Source organism: Dicentrarchus labrax, unplaced genomic scaffold, assembly GCF_905237075.1.
Source record: "Dicentrarchus labrax unplaced genomic scaffold, dlabrax2021, whole genome shotgun sequence".
NCBI classification, from domain to species: domain Eukaryota; kingdom Metazoa; phylum Chordata; class Actinopteri; family Moronidae; genus Dicentrarchus; species Dicentrarchus labrax.
The window spans coordinates 10,414,989-10,436,113 of NW_026136711.1; the positions used below are offsets into that span (position 1 = coordinate 10,414,989).

The window sequence follows — 21,125 nt, forward strand, 5'->3', positions numbered from 1 at the left end:
AGAGAGAGAGAGGATGTGCCCTCAGTCTAACTGTCCCACTGCCTTTTTAGCAGCCAATTCTCCTACTTCTTCCCCGCTCTCTCCATCTTATCTCCACTCCTCAGTTTCTGAATGTTTTCAAGGAAAGAGTAAACAGAACGAAATGGCCCAGACCGAGATTCTGAGAAACTGATTTCTTGCCTCCTTTCCTGGGTGGTTGTACTCACCAGGCAGATACGTGGCACAGCATCTTTTTGTGTGCCCACATAAATGATTCAGTGGCATATTGAAATTACAGAGTGGGCTCTTCTGGTAAAATTGCAGAGGAGTTTTGAGATTCAGGTCAAATGTTGGATGCTCAATACAAACTGAAGTGCTAGAGGCAAGAAGAGGACTTGTGCTTAAGATGTTGAACAGATTTATCCGGCACAAAGCTTAATTGCCACATGCTCAAATTTCTTGTATTTTACTGCTCGAGCTTTGAATAGGATCCTTTTGGAAATTTCATTTGTTTTTGTCCTAAAGTCTGAAAGAGATTCATCTATGAGAATTTGATCCTGCTGAACAGTTTAATCCCTCAGTTTAAATGTGCTATGATCACTGCACAGAAAGTACTTCCTGACATCATATTATATTTGCAAGTAAAAAGACGGATTGACTTTCATTTGTTTCTCCCTACCATTCCATCATGGGCGACATTCATCTTGACCCTAACCCTAGTCCTTAAATAAATGTCATTATTTTTCTATTTCATAACTGAATTCCCTGGCACATTGTTTCCTCTTTTTTTTTCTTGAAACGTGTTCATATGTTACTATGGTAATCCTACACGTACACATTCTGCAAAGCCCTGGATTACATTCAGTCAAAGAAAAAATGAATGTCCAATGCCAATGTTTTTTAAATCCTTGCTTTCTACAGTATGGGCACATAAGGCCACCTATTGGATGGTCAAATAGCTTTGGAAAGTCACTGCTCCATTCCGTTTCCTTATGTTGAAATAGGTAAGTAAGGCCAGAGGTATACTTACTTTGAACTATGTGTCTACGTGTGATGGCTACCTTGTGCATCCTGTGTCCATTTAGACTGCTGGTTGTCTTCAAGCATATCAAAAGCTTTAGGCAGTGTGCAAACTATACAATGGCTTTCGGGGGAGCTCACTTTTTCTACTGAGGAGGGGTGTATTGACCGTGACTCACAGTATGCTGACTAAAAAACAGAGAAATGAATAATGGTGATTCAACGTGCAGACTGACTGGGACTAGGAACGTTTATTTTATGTATATTTTCTGATCTGAAGTTAGATATTTGAACAATTGATTGCAATGCCAAGAATATCTTCCAGGAGAAGTGTGTGCCATAGACTTGTCATGGTTCCATTCAATTCAGGAACCTAAGAATGGAAGCTTAGACTCCTTGGTAATGCCCGTGTTTACCCTACTATTTCATGTCAAAATGGCTGCCGTGAAAAAGTCTGTTATCCATTTATTTTTCGCTCCAACTTTCGAGTGTGACTGTTCAGAACAAAGATGCACACACTGGACAACACGTCTGTGTACATGGTGTCACATTGTGATGATGAGGTTTGATGGGCATATTGGCTGCTGCAGAGATAGGTGATTTCTCCAAACACTAGACAATACTCAGTTTTTACACATTCATGCCTAGAAGCAGTACAACCTCAATCTTCTACTGTCAGACACCGAGCAGCCCTCTGGAGTTATTGGAATTCAAGGCTGCTGCACGCCTCAAACAAAGTGCTGTTTGAGACGATGGATGCAGTCAGATTTAGTCTGAGCAGTTTTGTGTTGTAGGTAAACCAACAGTCTGACAGGGACTCTCACTTGAAACTACTAGAATGAAATTTTTCACAGTTTTGCACAAACATGATTAGCATGACTGTCATCCTCCTTCGCATCGTATGAAATTATTCAAAGTTCTTTCAGTGTATCTCACCCCTGATTTGTTTCACCACCTTAGTGTCATGCTGTTCAAACTCGGCTACTCACCTCTCATAAATAATGAATGAGCACTAACTGTTAGTCTTGTGAAATCGTCTGCGAGTAATGTAAGCGCCTTGCTCAAGGGTGTAGCTGACGAGGGAGGGGAACATTTGCCCCACAGGTGCACCTCTCTCACCTTTAAGCCAGCTGTTGTTTCATAATGCCTCCTTTAACATGTTTTCATCCCTGTTGTAACAGTGAATTAACCAGTCTGCACAGATATCGTGGTATCTAAAAATACAAAAAAGCATTTGTAGCTGCAAGGACTCATCCTACCCATGAATACAGAGAAGCTCCACTCACTCCACTCTATGCGAGTGCTGCATGATTTGCAAGTTAAGTTTGGTTTTCCCAGGAACTCGTAACTGAACCGGCGAGGCAAGGCTTAATGTTGTTTTGACTGAATTGTAGTTATCAGTAGGCCACCGTGATGAAGCTCAATTAGTGCAGCGTGCTATGAGCTAAGCAGAGGTAATCACTTGGCGGATGCAGACTTATGTGGAGGCACGGATTCTCGCCCTGAACAGAAGAAGCGAGGGATTCACAATAGGACCTGGAACCGTGGAGAGCAGCTAATGAGCCTACATGATTCACTCTTGGTCTCCCCCACCGAGAGCCTTGTCCTGGGCAGAGTGGAGGCGCACAAGAGGTGCAGTGCTTGCTCCAACACATTCCATGACGCAGCCTGCCAGAGCCAGGAAGGGTGAAGGGGGCGATTAAAAGTTTCTCTAGCAAATACTGGATGAATGGAGGGCTTCTGTGTCTCGTTAGGGCCTTGAATGTTTATTTCAGTAAACGGAGGAGGACAATGTGTCCAGTAATGCTGTATCTTCCCCATACAATCTGATGTTCCAGAAAGCTATGTGTCTAATAGGTGATGTTTTTGAATATGACTGTTCACACTGAAAGAATAAAAATATAATGGTGATATGATCCTCGATGCAAAAAAACCCCAAAAACGTTATACAGAACAAATGAAAAGCGTGTCACATTACTGTAAGTGAAAACCTTTCTTTTATGAAGTTAAAGTGTAGGAGGCATTGCCTAAATTATCCACAGTGTCCTAAAGGGAGTATGTGTTTATAATAAATAATAAATCAAAGCCTTGGTGTTTTGTATGGAGTTTGCATGTTCACTGGTTTTCCTCCAGGTACTCGGACTTTGCCTCACAGTCCTGGTGAACCTAAAACTCTAAATTGCCCATATGTGTGCAAGTGATTGCAAATGTGTCTGTGAGGACATAGACTCTTTAACTGTCCAGAGATGTTCCCTTTTTTTTGGCTCCAGAGAAGCTCAACAAGTGAAGTATGTATGATTCCTCCTGTGATGCTGGTGTACAAATAACTCTTTTATTGGTCCATCATGAATACACCTGTGACAGTATTATAACTAATGATAGTGTTATAATTAATCATAAATGAGCATGAACGCTGCCTGTGGTTATCAGCAGACCCCTTTGTCGTTATCAGAACTCCTCCTGTCTAAAGACCTGGTGCTGGCTGCACTTGTAACAGGATTTTGTTTTAGTCATAACGACATATTAATACGTTTAACAACCCCATACCAATGTGTTTCTTTTCAATTACTTTTCTGTGTTACCTTCATTTAATTGCTTTTGCTATTTGTATATCGCTCCCCTTTGCTCTTTTTTTCTTCTTCTGCCCTGTAAAGCACTTTGTTTTCCCAAAAATCCCATCTCCATTTGCTTTATTAAAATCATTTGGAGTGTTATCGATATTGCAGCAGTGTCATCTGTATGAATGTATGTATGTGCGTGGGTTGAGGTGAGGTCTGTCAAATATCTCTCGTAGTTATTAAAATAGCTTCTAAATATCCATCCAGACTTTTAAACCGACTCGCGCTCTGATTGGCTGGATGGCGGTCACGTGGTGTAGTGCAGTCAGTCTGTGCCGTGCCTCGAGCCAGCGCTGAGTGGAGCCTGTCTGCCAACAGCTTCAGCAGCGGCTCTATCTGGAACCCACTACACTCACTGACAATTAAAGGAGGCCCCTTTTTCTTCTTATTTCCGAGGACTATTCTTCACCATGGGCGACAAAAAGAGCCCTACCAGGTAATGCGACCACCCACTGTCGATTTATAGTTGTTTTGTGCGTTTTGGGCTCGATATTTGGATGCGTCTTCCTCTCACAGGGATCGTTTCTCCCTTTTTCAGTTGGTATGCCACAGCTAGCTAGTGCAGTCACTATGGCGGCTTCTCGCTCCCTATAACCCAGTCACTTAACAGACAAAGGGAAATTTTTCAGAGGATACGCCTGGCATTCCCTGAAACGCTCTTCCGCCTCGATGAAGCCTTTTGGAGAGTCAATGTCGAAATGGACATTGTTTGATATTGGTTTTGTTAGCCGACATGCTAAGCTTCGGTGCCGAAAATTTTAGCAATGCTTGCCTGCCTGCTAGCCTAGCTGGCGATACAATCGGACGGTGTGGAGCTTCGCCACTGTGGGGATTTATTAACCAAGAAGCTGTACTTGCCGGGACTCGAACCCAATATTAATGACAACACCACCATGATTTGTGCTGTACCAAGTAGCTTGTGTATTACACAGCGTGTTATGTTTGTCACAATTTCCTTTCTTGTTAATTCATGAATTATGTTGGTGTTATTTCAAAAACTAACTTGACCTTAACATTTGTCTAATTTGTAAGGCCAAAAAGACAAGCCAAACAGACCGCTGATGACGGGTACTGGGACTGTAGCGTCTGCACCTTCAGGAACACCGCCGAGGCTTTCAAATGCAGCATCTGCGATGTGAGGAAGGGCACATCCACAAGGTAACGTAGCGATCCCTCTCTCTTCTCTCTCTCTTTCCCTCTCGTCTGAGCGTCTCCTTTTTCCCCTGCTTGGTTGGCTGCAGCAGCGTTGCATCGCAATTTATGGGGATGACAACTTTGATCGACAGCCTATTTATCTGTGAGCGAATGAGGACTTGTTGATGGACAACCTTGCAAACATCTCCCACCGTTGTCTGGATTGTCCGTAGTTTTCTCATTTTATGCGACTAACATTGCATTGCTTTTATGCATTCGTCTAGGTAGGCTGGCTGCTTGCTTCACTAGCTAGAGGGGGGGAATGGGGTGGGGTGGGGAAGAGGGACCATACTTCACGATGGCTGTACAGCTACAGTGCATAAACAGCGAACGGGCTGCTTTTTTTACACGGAGCGAAACAAGTGTGTGCATTTCACCTACCTGTAGGATTGCAGAGGTTCTTTAAATGGTCTGGCAAGTCAGATTTATTGTGCATGAGGTGGATGTACAGTAAGGAGATTATTATATTTCTCAGGTTAAGAAAAGTCGTTGTAATCCGGATTAGGTATCAACCCCAGATGTGCATTTTTGATATTTCTCTGTCCATCAGACTTTCCTCCCTTGTGGCGTGTACTTTAAGCCAATGTCATTTTGTGCCCAACCTGGTATGTGTTCAAGGGAGGTTCACCAGTTTCTTACCCCGATTGTTCCAAAAATCTTTAAATGTTTAAATGTCAGTCCACCCATTTGTCTTTCAATAATCATTTTCAAATCTCAATCTGCCACAAACCTGCTTTCTTCCCGGAGCTGTTTACACGTGAATTCATGTTTACTATCACCAAATTTCTCCAGATTAGTCATAACATTTCCCCTCACCTTAACTCAGAATACAGTTTTTTGATGTCAGCAGAAGACAGCATCTTATGGGAAACGGAGATGAAATCACTGTATAAATTGAATATCATGACGGGATTCCCTTTCGCTTTTGTGTGTGTGAACGCCTCCTCCTTCTCTTCTGGGGAATGTTTTTGATGAGAAGTTCCGTGTGCCACAGTGTGAGTTTGTTTACTCGTGTCATCAGTTGCATGATGAGATGGAGAGATAGATGAGTCATTTGTGGGTTTGTTGACAAGTCTCCTGCACTCTAACCTTTCCAGCTGTGGTTTTAGAATGAGTGGCTCGGCTAGCACCCCTGGTGCACCACAAACACACTTGACGCTGGTTAACTGAGAATCCAAAAGATTGAGCTCAGTCTTAATTGTCTGGCTCCCCTCCCCCTATGATCTTTTCCTAGCAGCGTGTCGCTTAATACCACAGCTGATGATGCAGACTGAGCCTGCTGCGTGAAAGCAGGAAGCAGAGACGAGCATGTCGTAGCCATCCTGCCACTGTGCTTTGGCAACAGCCCAGTTGCCTCTATTTGGTAAATGGGAGCACATGACATCGCAGGAGTGGTTGTCACACATTCCTGTTTGATCTGAATAGATAACCTTTGATTAATGCAGTTGTATAGTTGTGGGGCTGCGTCTTATTCTAATGAGTACTAATTAGCTGTCTTTTCTTCACTGTTTGATGTATTCCAGCAAAGTATGTGACAAAGCAACATGCTCTCAGCTAAACGATTCACACTTAAGGCTATGTGTGGATGTTTGTCTCGTTGCTTTTATCTGAGGCTCTTCTTTGAATGTGCTTTTGTGCAGCAGGACACGTGTGTTCACTAATTAGAGCTCCTCGCTGCTGGTAGGAGTCAAAACACTTCTTTTCTCAGCATTGAAGTTTGATTTGTGTTTATGTTTGAAATAGCTTGTTTTGGTCACCAAATATAGCTGTCTTTTTCTGTGTCCTGGGACAAAGGTCAGTCAGTGTTGACTGTGTTTGAAGTAGTAAGGGGAAGATGGATGCAGCTGAAGTATTGGGCAGTATCACAGCCATTTACATATACCCCCATCCACTCCTGAAAAGCTGTTTGTACCAGAGGTAGCAGTCTGCAGATATTAGTGCAGTGATGTCATTGCTTGCTGCAGTTTGAGTCATACAGGATCTACCTACCTGTCCAAAGTGAAATTCACAATCAGATGAATATTTCCATCCCTTGAGCGTGATGCATCCATCCCTCACAGTCTGCACTGAGTCATTTCGACACTAGCTGTTTCTACAGGTGTTGAAGGAGAATACACACTTAACATGATGGTGATTGACAGCCAGTGGCTTATACTCCAGTGAGGCTTGAGTTGCACTTTGTCCTCAGCCAGCGGTAGGTAAGCTAGGTAGCTGTGGGTCATGCAGCTTTGATTTGTGCAGATGGAGGAAGAATGTGTGTTAACAAGAGCAAAACTCTGGCTGTGGCATCAGCATGCAGGGAGAGAGGCCCGTTCTCCCCATCCGAGCACAGCCTAACGAACCTGTTGACCCAGTCCAGCTCAGTGATGTAACATGATATCCAAGTAGGCTAAATCTAGCCTCTGTCACTCTGACTCTTAAACAAGAATGCACTCTGCTTTTTGCACCTGACCTCGCTGCTAATCTAAAAGTCCAAGTAGCCAAAGTGTTCAGCGTCTGCATTCAGTTGCTGCTGCTTTGGTAATTGGAGAAGGGCTCGCATTAGCATCCCCTGTGAGGTGCATGCTATCATATTTAAATGTTTCTGGCATCTGAACCTGATCGCTGTGTGAACGTGACACCGTGTTGCTGTACATCAGTTTGCTTTGTGGTGGTGTTTGGTATGCACCTCTGTCATGCCCCGGGGCCCAGGGAGAAACCATTAGGAGCCCTCTAAAGTTGATTGATGGTGGGGATCACAGGAAGTCTTGAGGTACCTCAGTCTTTGACTGCTGTGCTGTTATCTGTGCGATGTTGCTCTGTTGTCAACCATTTCAAGTAGCTTCCATCTGCATATCTCTCACTTGTTAGCAAAATGCAGTTCTCTGACTGAATTTAAACTAACCCCAATTTCCCGAATTTATCTGAATCTCAGACACACATAAAACCTGAACTACAGCAGCTGATACAATATATATATACAGCAGTGTGAGATATAGGGCTTTATTCACATACATGTCAGATATAAGGATAATAGTAAAGGTATGAATGTCCTTACTAGTAAGTGTTTATACAAACAGAAATAAAAAAAACTTGTTTTGTTCAGACAGTGGTGTAATGTTATATTTAACATACAGTGAATGTAGATAGAGGTTAAAGAATTTTATTATCTATCTATTTATATTTTAGAAGATCTTAATGGGTGGAGTCAAGATGACGTTATAATAATAATGGCATGCACAAATATTATTATATAAGTATGAAGGATGAAGGATTTTGAGGTAACAATAAAAGATATTTATATTTATTCTATTTACTGTGGTAAAGTTAGATAAGCCAACCATAGACAATTAGTCTAATTTATCCATGACTCTAGATATTTACAGATGTTTATGCACTTAAGTAAATGTCTTTTGCATTTAGTCTGTGGTTTCGTAATAAGACCATGGTTAACCCCAGATAATAACAGTTTAAACCAGAATTGATCAGCACAATCAGAATGGATAAAATCAAAAGGATACCCGACCCTAAAGCTATGAGTTAGTAGTGGGGCTCAAAAAGTAAAAGTGCATCTCTGTCTTTGTAAGTGTTCAGGCTGCACAATTATTAAAAAATGATTGCAGTGTGTGTGTGTCTGTTTGTGTGTCTCGGTGTGTGTGCCTTTCTGTCTTTAACAATGATGGAATAGAGTCATTATAATCCGTGGATTCTACCACTGTCACATTAAGGCAAATTGTCTGGGATAATGGAATTACATAAGAAGGACATGCTGGCGCTCAATTTATATCTGCACTTCCTCACCCACCCCCCGCCCCCACATCAGCCCCCGCTCAGAGGAAACTGCTTTTGCTTATCCAGCATTATCAGCATCTGCACTAAAACCCTAAGCACGAGCGGGTAGCCCTAATCTTTACATGTTAATTGCCGGATTTAAAAGTTCTTAATTACTTCATGGGATTTGGCAGAGTGTGAGTGATTAAATACAGTAGCCAATTTGGCAATCTGACAAAACAGAGAAATGTTGAGAGAGCTGTTGAATCGGGACTCCTCCCACTCAACAAAAAGATGAGGCAAGCAAATGAACGTGACAGTGAGGAGTCTCGCGGAGAAACATAGAGAAAGGCATATGAGGACGAGGAGAGAGGGAGTTGGTATGGAGTCACAGCTCGCTGTGGAGTAAGGAGAAGAAGAGGGCAAGAGAGGACAAGGGGAGAAACAGAGCGGAGAAGGGACAGAGAGGAGTGAAGCGTCTGGACATTTATGTGTGTGTGTTGAAGGAAGGGGGAGCATGGATGGCTGCAAGGGGGATGTGCTCACTCAACCAAGAGTCTCCAGGGGCTAAAGCAGAGCGAAGCACATCATTACCCAGGGAGGGAGAGAGCTAGACTGGACAGCCTCTTCTGTTTCTACCAGCAACACCATCCATGCATGGGGGGAAAGAACAGCAACATTTGGCATGTCATTCGCTACAGACAAGATCAAGAGTGAAAGCAGAATGGGCCCTTTCTCTAGGTAAAGTAGATTAAAGTAACTTCTGTTGAAGTCATTCTTAGAGTTTTGATTCAGTTGTGCTATGGTTTGTCTGAGCATTATCAAGAAGCTATAGATCAAAAATGGAAGTAGTTTGGTAGTTTTGAATCGTGACTCCAGTAGTCCGTAGAGGCTTTGTGTTTGACCTCTTGGTGTCAGGTTTCTTCACTTGATGTTTTTGTTTGCTTGCTTGATGTTGTTCCCCTGGTGTAGAACATGAGACCATGCTGTGACGATGCAGTATCCCTTTCGGCAGTGCTGCTTGATGTTTTGTTGAGCAAATTTAAACCAGGCTCTGTTTATACGAAAGCAAATGGGCAAGAAGATGATGGGACAGCAGCAAGATCGGGTGACTGGGTCCACTTGACAGATAACTCATACACAACAGAGGCAAACAGCAGGACAGAGGGCGGGTGGTGGGGGATAATGCACAGTGAGAAAGTGACGAGAGAGCAGGCAAAAAGACAAAAGGGAGAATGATGGAGAGGCAATGGAGGGGAGGAAAACAAATGAGTGATACTGAGCAATGTGACACAGTGCTGCTGATGGAAGGAGCTCATATGTGCTTAGTGCCTTTGCAATGACTCCCTGTCAGTCTGCCCAATGCCAGGCATTTTGTAGCCTGAAAGGTCAGTTTTGGAAAGGAAATACTTGTCAGTGTGAAGATGAAGTGTCTATCACACATGAGCAGACATAAACTTAGACATTTCCTTTTTTAATTCCTCTGTTATAGACCTCCTTTTCTTCTTGCGTGGCTGTCTCACTCAGACACATAGAATGTCTGACTGCCAGAGTCCTTTAGCCTGTCAAGAGCAGCAGAAAAACAGACACTCAGCAGCCAGCCTGCTCCATATGGTTTACAGTCATTGCAGACAAGGAGAGATATCTGTGAAAGATTTGCCTGGATTCCTTTGCTCTGTCCAGTATTGCCAGTACTCCGTATCACGGGAACTAAATGTCATGCCTGACTGTTGAGCTAAAGAAATTGTGAAACATGAAACATTGTTGGGGATCCACAGACCCACACAAGGAGTGTGAGTTGGGGGGGGTTTGACAGTAACGTTAAGCCCTCAAAGTCTTGACTGGAAGGGACTCATGAAGGGATGAATGCCTAATGCCTCTGGTGGGCAGTGGGAATGAATTGAGAAGCGCTGTAGCCCCAGGCTGCTCTTCAGGTGCTATCCTCATTCAGCTTCCACAACACGCTCACTCATTCACTCACTCAGTCACACACTTTACCCATGGATGGCTGGAGGTGACAACACTGCTCCAGTCACTTCAGGCTCAGACTGCTCAGGAACTCCCAACTTCCACAGTCAAGTGGTATTTCTTATTTTTCAATTTAACATAACAATAAGTAAACACATGAATAGGTGTGTTCATGTGCATTGATGGTGGTACATTTATAAAAGACTATACTAGTATTAAGCCCAGTTCAGGCCAAATATTTGCAATGAGGCAAGTTAAAACTTGCAGCTACCTGCAATGCATTGGTCTGTAACATTCTGAGAACCTGCCAGTTTACACCAATGCAACTAGACGAGACAGTGTATCGTCTCTATGGCAACAAGTCTTTGTACTCTGTCCTAACTGCTGGCTTCTCAGGCTTTTTTTGTAGTTAGATATAATTTGTACCGTCCTAAAATATAAAATGGGAATAGTGACAGTGAGTTACAATGAAAACATAATATGCGAGAGGATCCAGAATTTGGTGCTGTCCATGGAGGCATGGGTACATTTTAAGGCATGTGTCATACAGACGAGGCTCAAAACAAGTTGATGAGATGAGTTTCTTTCCTTCTTCTTCTTTCTTCTAAAACTGACGGTTTGTAAATAACTTGACCTGCTGACTTAGGGCGTTTTCACACATACCTCATTTGGTCCGGACCTTCAGACTTTTCAGTTTGGTCCAAACCAAAATTGTAGGTGAGAAAGGTGCCACGGACCACGGTCCGGATCAAAAGACCAAAATTCGGTCCGAACTAAAGAGGTGGTCTCGGTCCGGATCAAACTTGAACCATGGTTCGGCTCGTTTACAGTATGAAAACACTTTTTGGATGGTTCGGACTTTTGGACCAATTACAGGAAGTTAGGCATACGTACCATAGAAGAAGAAGAAAAAAAATGGAAGAAAACCCCCGCCAGAACAAGCAGAAATGAGTCGTGGAAGTACGTGGGGAGAGGAGGAGATTATATGTTTATGTTGGTAGTAATACCATAATAACGCAAGTTTTGCACATGACTCAGTGTGCCAAACTGGTTCAGCCATAAAATACACATTTCTATTAGAGCTGAAACAATTGATCACCATAAAATGAATTGTCAACAAGTCAACATTTAAACATTTGCTGGTTCCAACTACAACGATAAATTTAAGATTTTGGGTGAAGATGTTACCTTAGGCTCTGGCCTGGGAACTTGTGATGGACAACAAAGCCAGCAAATATTTATGTGACCCATGAATTGGGGCATCACATGTTTCTACATAATGATCAAGGCGTGCAGCAAGTGTCTGCACACAGACGAGTGCATGTAGATCATTGATTACATGGTTGCCAGCACGTCATAGGGAGGTGCTGTGATCAAACTAAAGCCCTGTGGCATGCTCATGCTGGATCTGAGAGATGTGCTCCAGGCTGAGGCTGTGATGGTCTCAAAGTCCTATGTGGGGGGGAAACCAGGTCACTGCTGAATGCATATGAATTGAGGATTCATGTTTCTGAACAACTTTGTACGTCACTGAGGACAAGGAGCCCACGTTCATACTCTGTAGATGCGGTTATTTACAAAGTCTGGATTAGAGAGTGGGTGATGTTAAATAGTCGGAGCTCCTCCGTGGGCTGTCCACGGTAAAATAATACTGTTGACTGTCTCACTCTCTGTCTCCTCTTCGCTCAGCTGTCTGCAACTGCATTCACTCAGCCTGGCAGGAAATAATTGCTTGTCCTCAACACAGCACTTCAAATAAAAGAGCTGTGTTAATGAGGGCTTTCCTGCGCCTCTCTCTCACTCTATCACACTCACCATCGCTCGCTCACTCTCTTCATTACTCTGCCTCTCCGTGAAGTGCTTGGGCTCATTGTTTTTGCATTCTCTAGAAAGAGTCCCCCCTGAAATAGTAGCTTCAGCTTTTGCTCTGGGCTTGCAGTTTTGGCTGCTCCTGGCCAGCGAGAGCACCAGCTGAGCAGAGATGTGTCTGTCTCCGGGATGGTTCAGGCTGAGTGGAGCAGTCTAACTATGGGTGTCAGTCTGACTGAATTAGGAGCTTTTAAGCATGATGATAGTTATTTCAGGGCATCCCGTGGAGGGAGTCTCCCCACTCCTTCCTCCCCCAGACACTGGAATGTAGGGGCAAGCATAGGAGGAGCTGTCAATCACGGCCTATTGTTGTGCGAAGGGGAGGTAATAAGCTGTGAGCCCTCACAGTGGGAAATGATTCGACAGCAGGCTTTACAACACATTCACTCAAACACACACACACACACACAGTTTCCCTAGGAATATATTGGCAGCAGTGGGAGGTTGGAGCAATTTCTGCAATTGGACCCTGGGGTTCACTCCTGGTCCTGCTCCCAGGATCATTTCCAGTACGTCTTGTGAAATATAGATGTTTCTTGTTTGGATTAGGTGTTTGCAAAATAATATGGTTCAGTAGTCATTTTTAGCAGTGTTGTAGTTTAATTAGTACATTCTAGGCTCAACAACATCTACAGATTATTTAAATATGAGCTGCATTTTAAATATTGAAATATATTTTTAAGCAGAGGCAGACTTTTACAGCTGTTAAGGACCATCGCTATTTAATAAATGCAAGTCACACATGCATATAGTGTCATGCATCTCCAGCCATATTAATGAGCCACAGAGCATTGCTGTGCAAAGCCATGATGGGTGGTCAGTAAATAAATAATGGGGCAAAGAGAGTGGTGGCTCTGTCATGCCAGCAGCAACTCATGGCTGACTTACAGCTGGCACTGAATCAGCGTTTAACTACCGGGTCTGTTTCTGCCACCACCGCTACTGCTGACACAAATCTCAGGCTCCGACCAGGGCTTCAGCTCTGCAACAGGCCAAAGAGGCGTGGAGCTTATCAGTCAATCAATCACTCATTCACCACCTCCTCGGCTAACAGCTCTCACTGCCAAACAAAATGATTTCTGGTCCTGTTGGATGCTGTCTGCGTTCACAATCTGTTTACTCATGGCTGTGGGTTAGAGATTTATTTTTTCACAAGGGCTATGTGTGGGTGAGCACATGTCATCATTTAAGCTTTGCTCACTGCTGTTTTCTCATGTAGCTCAAGCCTCCTCAAAACCTGAGTTCTTTGTCACACTTTCTCAGTGGCATGTTGACGCTTCCCCACCAGATGTTGACATCAGATCAGGAATCCACAAGGTTCCCATTGGATGGGCTGCATTGGGTCATCAAAAGAGGATAAATGTATTTTAATAACATTTGGTTTATATTTCACAGCAAATTCAGCATTGAGTCATGGCATGTATTATTTGCTCTATAGATTTAGAAAAACAACCTTACACAGTTTGGGCTTGCTTGACAAATTGGTGTTGTCAGTACAGGCAAGGAGGTCCAATGCTATAAACCCAACATCATTACCGATCACTAGACGCAGCATCGGCCGATTTCCGGTCACTGCTTCTATTTAAAGCCTTATGTTTATAGTGTACGCTCACGCCTACACCTCTGTTCCACACCCGCCTCTCTCTGCTCCTCTCTCCATATACTTTGTAAGTCATTACGTTTTATAAAGTCGCCCAAGAAACACAACACGTTTTGAATGTTTTCACCCACGATTCTGTTTTTTCCAATTTAAATCTATGTTTGTCAAAGACTGAATAACCTTCCTGTGGAATAAAATAAATGCGTCAGCTGATCGGCTGGTTGGCTCTTCTGGTCGGCATTTGTAGAGATCGGCGAACTAATTAGAACGAATTTCAGCCGATTGCAATCGCTGACCGATCAATCGGAGCTCCCTTACCCGATATGGGAAGTGATGACTCCAGATTGAAATGGAATTGGGATCAAATTGATGGGAACAGGACAGAGGTGGCAGTTATGAAGCTAGGATAGGATGGGAAGAAAATCCCACTCCCATATCAGTCTTTAATTTCGCACTCACTGAAGGTCTCCAGAAGGTACCTCACACAAGGGCAGCAGGTAGAAAGAGCCCCAGGCTCCAGAGAACCAGGACAGCTAATGGATACTGGATCAACAGCCCAGGGTCCTCAGCATTTGCCACAGCTGGTGTATTGATTTAAGCGTAGTGCGAGCATCACGACATGATGCTCTATTATGCACCAATTGATTGCCTTCTGATCGGCCGCCCCCTCATCAGAAGAGGCCCTCTCTGACTGTAATGGGCTGCAGCAGGAGGAGACTAAATGAGTTTGATGGAGCAGTAGAGAAAAAAAGTCACCAAAGAATTGGACTGTTAAGAGTTTTAAAGTGCTTGGCTACTTAAAGATAGAGGGACTGAGGGAGCGGAGTGTCGGTTGTGAAAGACATGCGAGGATGGAAGTGCAGAAACGAGAGTAACTGGACTGGCAATATGATGCTGCCAAATTGAAACCCTGAGGCTAACCACTTAAGCGGCTGTCTGAAAACCACTCTCCACAGCAAGCCACTGAAATCAGCGTCATCAGTCCTGATGCACTATTGAGCTTCTTTTGTTTTGCCACATGAATTTGCCTCTACACCCGTTTCACTACAGCCCATTCCCATGGCACACCTAAAAACATTACTGTGAGAGCTTCATATTCCAGCAGTACCACTTGTTTATCTGGCCTCATGCTAAGACCAACAGAGTTTCTACAACTTTCAAGGCTGCCTACTTGACCGCAGGTCTCCTAAAGCAGCTGAGAATCAAGGGACCTCCTCTCCACTGCCGGGATATCACAATATCTTCCTGCCAAGACTAGAATTGGACTTGGAAGAGTTAGGTATACACAGCTAGCTAGTATAACTTGTTGTGTTCCTGTTGAAAGGTCTCCTGAGCAGCCACTGAGCCGTGCCAGGCTGTTTGTTTGCACGCTAAGCTTTTCAAGTGCGTGTTTGTGTGTGTGTGAGTGTACTTGTGGTTTACTCCTCACCATGCTTGCCCAGTGCTGGCCTGTGATTATCTGTGTTGCTGGCTGCAGTTTGGTCTCGGCTGAGTCGGAGCCTCTGGAAGGCTGCAGTCATCTTTTCCTCTCCCCTGAGGTCTTCTGCTTCCCCCCTAGATGCTGCCAGCTGGTGTCCATTATGCTGCAGGTGTGTGCTTTTGCTCAAGCAGTCTAACTTTGGGCTAGCATTTTGCCTCACAGCTTAAGGCCGTGTTCATCTGCACAGCCGATGGAGCAAGATGCTGCTGTTGTTGCGTGCATGTTTGTAACAGTTGAGCGGTGATACACCACAGTGGTAAAGGTGGTTTCAGAAATGCATGGGTTTATGTGAAGCACCCGATTTTTGGAAATCAGTGGTATGTTGCATTACATATCTTACTTGCTGTTATTGTTTTCGCTGATTAACAATGATCAAAGTCAAAGAGATGTTTGTGTTTGTAAATGAGTCAAAGGGGGACAGAGTAGCTCTATGGTTGCTGGTGAGCTCAGTGAGCAGAGCAGCTACACCATGTCCAACTGAATCTCAGTCTGTGACAAATGGGGCCAACCCTGCAGTAATCAGATTAGAGGACCTAAGTGACGTGCTGCAAATGTCCCACCTTGTGATCCTGTGCATTCATTTTATTACAGCCGTGAGCTAATGAGATTAGCCCTCAAAACAGAGCTGCCTCACCAGGAAGCGGCTGCGTAAACCTACCTCTGCAGCAGCTGGGAGCATCAGCTCCTTTCCCTCGCCGGCCTCTAGGTTCAGTCACCTCTCTTTGTCAGCCGTAGTGTGACTGTGCTGGTATGTTGCCACTATGAGGCTAATTCATGTTTGTGCCTTGGATCTCTCCCACAGGAAACCCAGGATCAACTCCCAGCTGGTTGCCCAGCAGGTGGCTCAGCAGTACCCGATGCCTCCCCCGCCCAAGAAGGAGCGGAGGGAGAGGAGTGAGCGCACAGACAAGGAGCGCCCCGATGGCGAAGGAGAGCGCGCCAATGGAGAGGGTCGCCCAGAGGGTGAGCGTCCAGAGAGAGTGAGGCCAGAGGGAGACACTGCTGAGAAGGAAAATACTGACAAGGAACAGCCAATCAAAGACAAACCCGACACAGAGAAGGACATCAGCCCAGCCGTCACGAAGAAGCCCAGCAGCAAAAAGACCAGGTCAGTGTGCACGGCGAGGCTTCTGTTGTGTCTCTGGATGTTGTCTGTGCAGATATCCTAACAGGTGTGTATCTGTTTTTCTCCAGACCCAAATCAGACAACCATCAGAGCCCACCCAGTGAAAAACACAGCATACAGTCTGGCAAATCAACAACCAAGACCAACAAGAACTCTCACATTTCCAGGTATGTAGCACTTTCTCATAGTGTTTGGCAGAACACATGGTTTAGCATCTCTGACTACACAGTACGCCTTTTTAGAGAAACTCATGCAGCACAAGGCTAGTGGGAAACCTCAAATGATTCACAAATGATCTTTTACACTAAACACCCACTCTCACTTTATGTACACTTGTTCTGACTGTTCGTGTGTCACCCAGTGAATTGAGCAATTTAGTGTAACCGCCCCCGCAGTGCTGGCTCCCCCTTGTTGTTGCTGAGGCACACATATTGTGGTTGCCATTTCTGGTTATTAACATTTGTTTTGTTTTTCTTTTTTCCTCTGTCTGTGTCACTCAGGCCCAAACTGAAGAACATTGACCGGAGCACCGCCCAGCAGTTGGCTATCACCGTAGGGAACGTGACAGTGATCATAACAGACTTTAAGGAGAAGACCCGCTCCTCCTCCACGTCCTCGTCCACCATTACGTCCAGCGCGGGCTCCGAACAACAGCACCAGAGCTCCGGCTCCGAGAGCATGGACAAGGGCTCGTCGCGCGCCTCCACACCTAAAGGGGATCTGTCTGTGGGGCACGACGAGTCGTTCTGAGGTCCTGCCCCTATCCCTGTCCCACAACCCCCGGTCCTCGCCCTCCTCCACTCCCCCCTTTCCCCCACGTTTCTGGACACTATGGATCCCATAGGGGGAGAGATTTCACCTTTCCCATCGCTGCCCTGCCTTCATTCCATGACCACCCCTGGATGCTGAGAGGGAGCTGGCTGGCTGGCAGAGAGGAACATTGTGATGCGCCTGTTGAGGAACTTCCCTCGTGGTTACACCCGTGGAACAGGCGAGCAGAGCTGGGTTTTACAAGGAGTAACGCCCCCAACCCCAACCTCCCCCGCGGTAGCATCCAGACACTTGTATGTATTGTTTTATATTCGTACGTGGATGTGAGGCCAAGTCGACATTTTTTTTTTTCTTTTTTGTAAAGAAGAATTCTCCGCTGGGCACAATAACCACCATCATTTCAATAACTTTAAACTATTATTACCCTTATTTATTACCTGTTGCACCTGTATACTTTGATGTTCTCCTTTTTATGTTGAAGCTTTGCTGTGTAGCTCTGCCGATCGATCATTCCTTCAGTGTTTTTATTACAGTTTGAAAACGATAGGACAAGACTCGAGTCACACAGACAGACACACACAAACACACTCTCACACACACACACACACACACTGGTGCTAGATACACTGTGAAGCGGTTTTGCAGATCTGGGATTGCTCTTTCAGTCAATGTGACAAAGTGCTGATGAATCAAATTCTCGTTCACTTTTCTCAACAACACTGTCTCACTCTGAACACTGTCGGGACCTCCACCAGGTCCGTCTACTTGTTCTCTACAGGTCAGTGTGCTTCAGAAGGTCACTTGAGGTTCACACACCTGACTTTTTCAACTAGATTGTCTATGATTTAGTATGCTATAGCAAATCTCTTATACAGTATCTTATGTCCATAACTGTACAGTGTAGGCTGTTGTGTAAAACACTAAAAGCTGTTGATATTTTCTGCATTCCGTACTTCGATATTGAGTTTTCTGGCTGAAGGTAGAGCTGTCCTCTCAGCTCTTGAGCCAGAGTTTTTTCTGTTGTGACTGAAGGATGGTTACACACAGTTCCACTTGGTAAAACCATATCGAACTGTTAAATAGACCTGTTGTGTCAAGCTGTTGTGAATCGATTTCATTTTCCTTTCTGTTATGGTCCTGAAGACAACTTTGAATCTTCATTCTCTCAACCTGAAAACAAGTGCAAAGACATGAACAATTTGAAGAGACTGACAATTCAATTTAATTTTTTCTTTTTCTTTTTTTATTAATTTAAGACTCCTGTCATTGAAGGCAAAAAATATTGCAGTAGTTAATAGAACACAAATGCTCTTTCAATTTTTAGAACAGCAAGGCTTATTTAAGGGTTTTAATTCACTTTCACCTTAGCTGATACTAGACCAACATAATTTCCTTTTTAACTGTATGAAATTGTATAAAGAATAAATGTGTATATGATATCTTAGTTTTATTTATTGAAGGACCAAAGGAATTTCATAATGACATGATAAATAGACAGATAAATAACAATTTGAAATGCAATTATCTAATGTGTGAGATGAATAACAGTTTAAATAAAGACTAATATAATCCATGTTAATGGTGTTCTTATTGTCCACTTGTCTCTGTGCACAGCTAAATTGGGGCAAAGAACTGTCAATACTGTGAGCCGAGTCGAAGAACACTACCGGCTCCGCACCCAGTGGTGTGGATCTTGCCTCATTGTGCATGCGATGAGAAGCAGGCTGGGTGCGGGTGGGTAGCTGAGAAGAGCTCTGGGTCTGCTGGGCCGAACCTTTGGCTTTAGTGAGCCCCCTCTTCACTCTGCTGGACTACCACAGTACATGTAGCTCCCTTAACAGAGGCCCCAACTCGCCAATTGAGCCGCTCCCAGAGCAACTAAAACCAGGTTAGATGAGGTTAACTATTCCCAGACAGTCTGGATCTGAGGGGCAGGTTTTGATCTGTATCGACTAAAAGCATTGCAGTTTCACACGTAGGGAAGATGATCACATGTTGGAAGTAATGTTGGAAGCCCAAGAGATATGTGTTCATCAGTTTTTCTGCTGTTAAGCTATGGTTAATATGTAATTACGTACTTTATTGCATACAAATATGGAATCAGTGTTCAAAGTGAGGAAAATCAATGTGAATACAATTTAAGAAGTGGGACTGTGGGGTCAGAGGGGAAACATGCTTTGTTCAATTTTTACTGAGAATAAAAGCCTGCTTTGTAATGCAATCTATTAGAAATGGGCCTAAAAAGCCATCTTTTCACCTGCCTTATCTGCAACCACATTCACTTGACTGAGTACTCCAACAGAAAGATTCATTGTTAAATTATTGACAAATGGCCATTTGCTGAATATATGAATTATTGCTTGTATATAGAATTTTAACAAGGTGCAAAAGCAGACACTATGAATAATGGCATTGGAGCTGAAGTCTTTTGTTTCCTGTTTCCTTTCCGCGCAAGCAGTTCTGTTCTTGTGTGCGACCAGTAACCTTAATTTACTGTGTAAAGATGGTTACATTTTTTAGCTTTGTTTGTCAGAGACCCAAATATAGAAGGCTTGTTTACTGACTGTATAACCTTAACCGTGAATTTCCAATTAAGTGTATTATACAAACTCATTTCTTCCTATAACAATGTCTTGTACAATGCTTTTAAAGTTATTGCTGGGTTTTAAAAAAAATATGAAAAAAAAGTTTTAGGGACAGTACAATAATCCATTCTTTGTTTAATCCAGTTTTAGTTTTTTTTTTAACTTATAGCTGATGTGTCATTGTTTCCCCTTGTGAAATGGTCACATTATGTTCCTGGTGTGGAAATGTACGCAGCATTTTCAGCGGATCACGGCTCCTTGTCTAGCTTATAATGTTAAAATAATACATGTTTCTGGCATGTGCACGACTTTGCGCTTATAGGCTAACCTGATCATTTTCCTTCGCTTCAAATAGAAATGTCTATTTATGAATTTTGCTTGTAGTTTTTCACAAATAAAATTGTTAAAGTTATCTATTTTCTGGCTGCTCTGTGTGCTTTATTGGTTCTATTCATCCACACATACACATGTATTTACACACACATGCAAGTTCAGATCTTCATTTGCTTTACACTATCAGATAACCGGAAATGGGTTTGGATCTGAGACGGCAGACTATTGATTGAGATGTCCTGGAGAGTGTGTGTTGGCAGGACAGGAAGCCTCCACAGTGCAGTGACACATGACATGAGGGAGCCCTCATATTGACAGCAGCTTTCAATCATGTCTCCCTCCAGAGGCTGGTTAGCAGCCCACTAATGCGCCATCTAAAAGCTCCAACTGCATTCCTCTGTCGCCACTGATAATCTGTACAGATATTCAGATAAAAGTCCGGAGCAGAGAACAGCTGATGCTCACATTCGCTTTAAAAGTAGATTCACATGAGTGATGAGATGCTTCACTGGGTGGACCTATTCCATTTCCCCCTGGTTCATGCATTAATACACTTTGTCCAAATTTCCATTTTACTCTAGTGTTCAAAACGCCACAGTTTTGTGGTTTAACATTTTAGGTTTTTGTTAAAAAAAAAAGTTTTTTATTGATTTGGGGATTTTTTTCCTCCTCTTAAAATTCACCAATCAATATTTCAAAATAAGGGCTTTTGATGAATAATAAATCAGAAGATTTTTCTTTAAATAAATAATGAATCAGAAGAGCTGTTTGTGTCTCCAAGTGGCTAAGATCTCATATTTTGGAATTAATCTTACACCTTGACTATATGTTG

The 21,125-nt window shown here is 43.5% G+C and overlaps 1 protein-coding gene across 1 annotated transcript; it reads left to right on the forward strand.

Moving 5' to 3' along the window:
- Positions 1-3,894: 3,894 nt before the first annotated feature.
- On the forward strand, positions 3,895-20,372 carry rybpb (RING1 and YY1 binding protein b). Its single transcript, XM_051414151.1, has 5 exons — positions 3,895-4,053; positions 4,650-4,775; positions 16,281-16,586; positions 16,673-16,771; positions 17,105-20,372. Exons 1-5 carry the CDS (start codon positions 4,028-4,030, stop codon positions 17,352-17,354), a joined length of 807 nt encoding a protein of 268 aa, XP_051270111.1. The 5' UTR covers positions 3,895-4,027; the 3' UTR covers positions 17,355-20,372.
- The last annotated feature ends 753 nt before the right edge of the window (positions 20,373-21,125 follow it).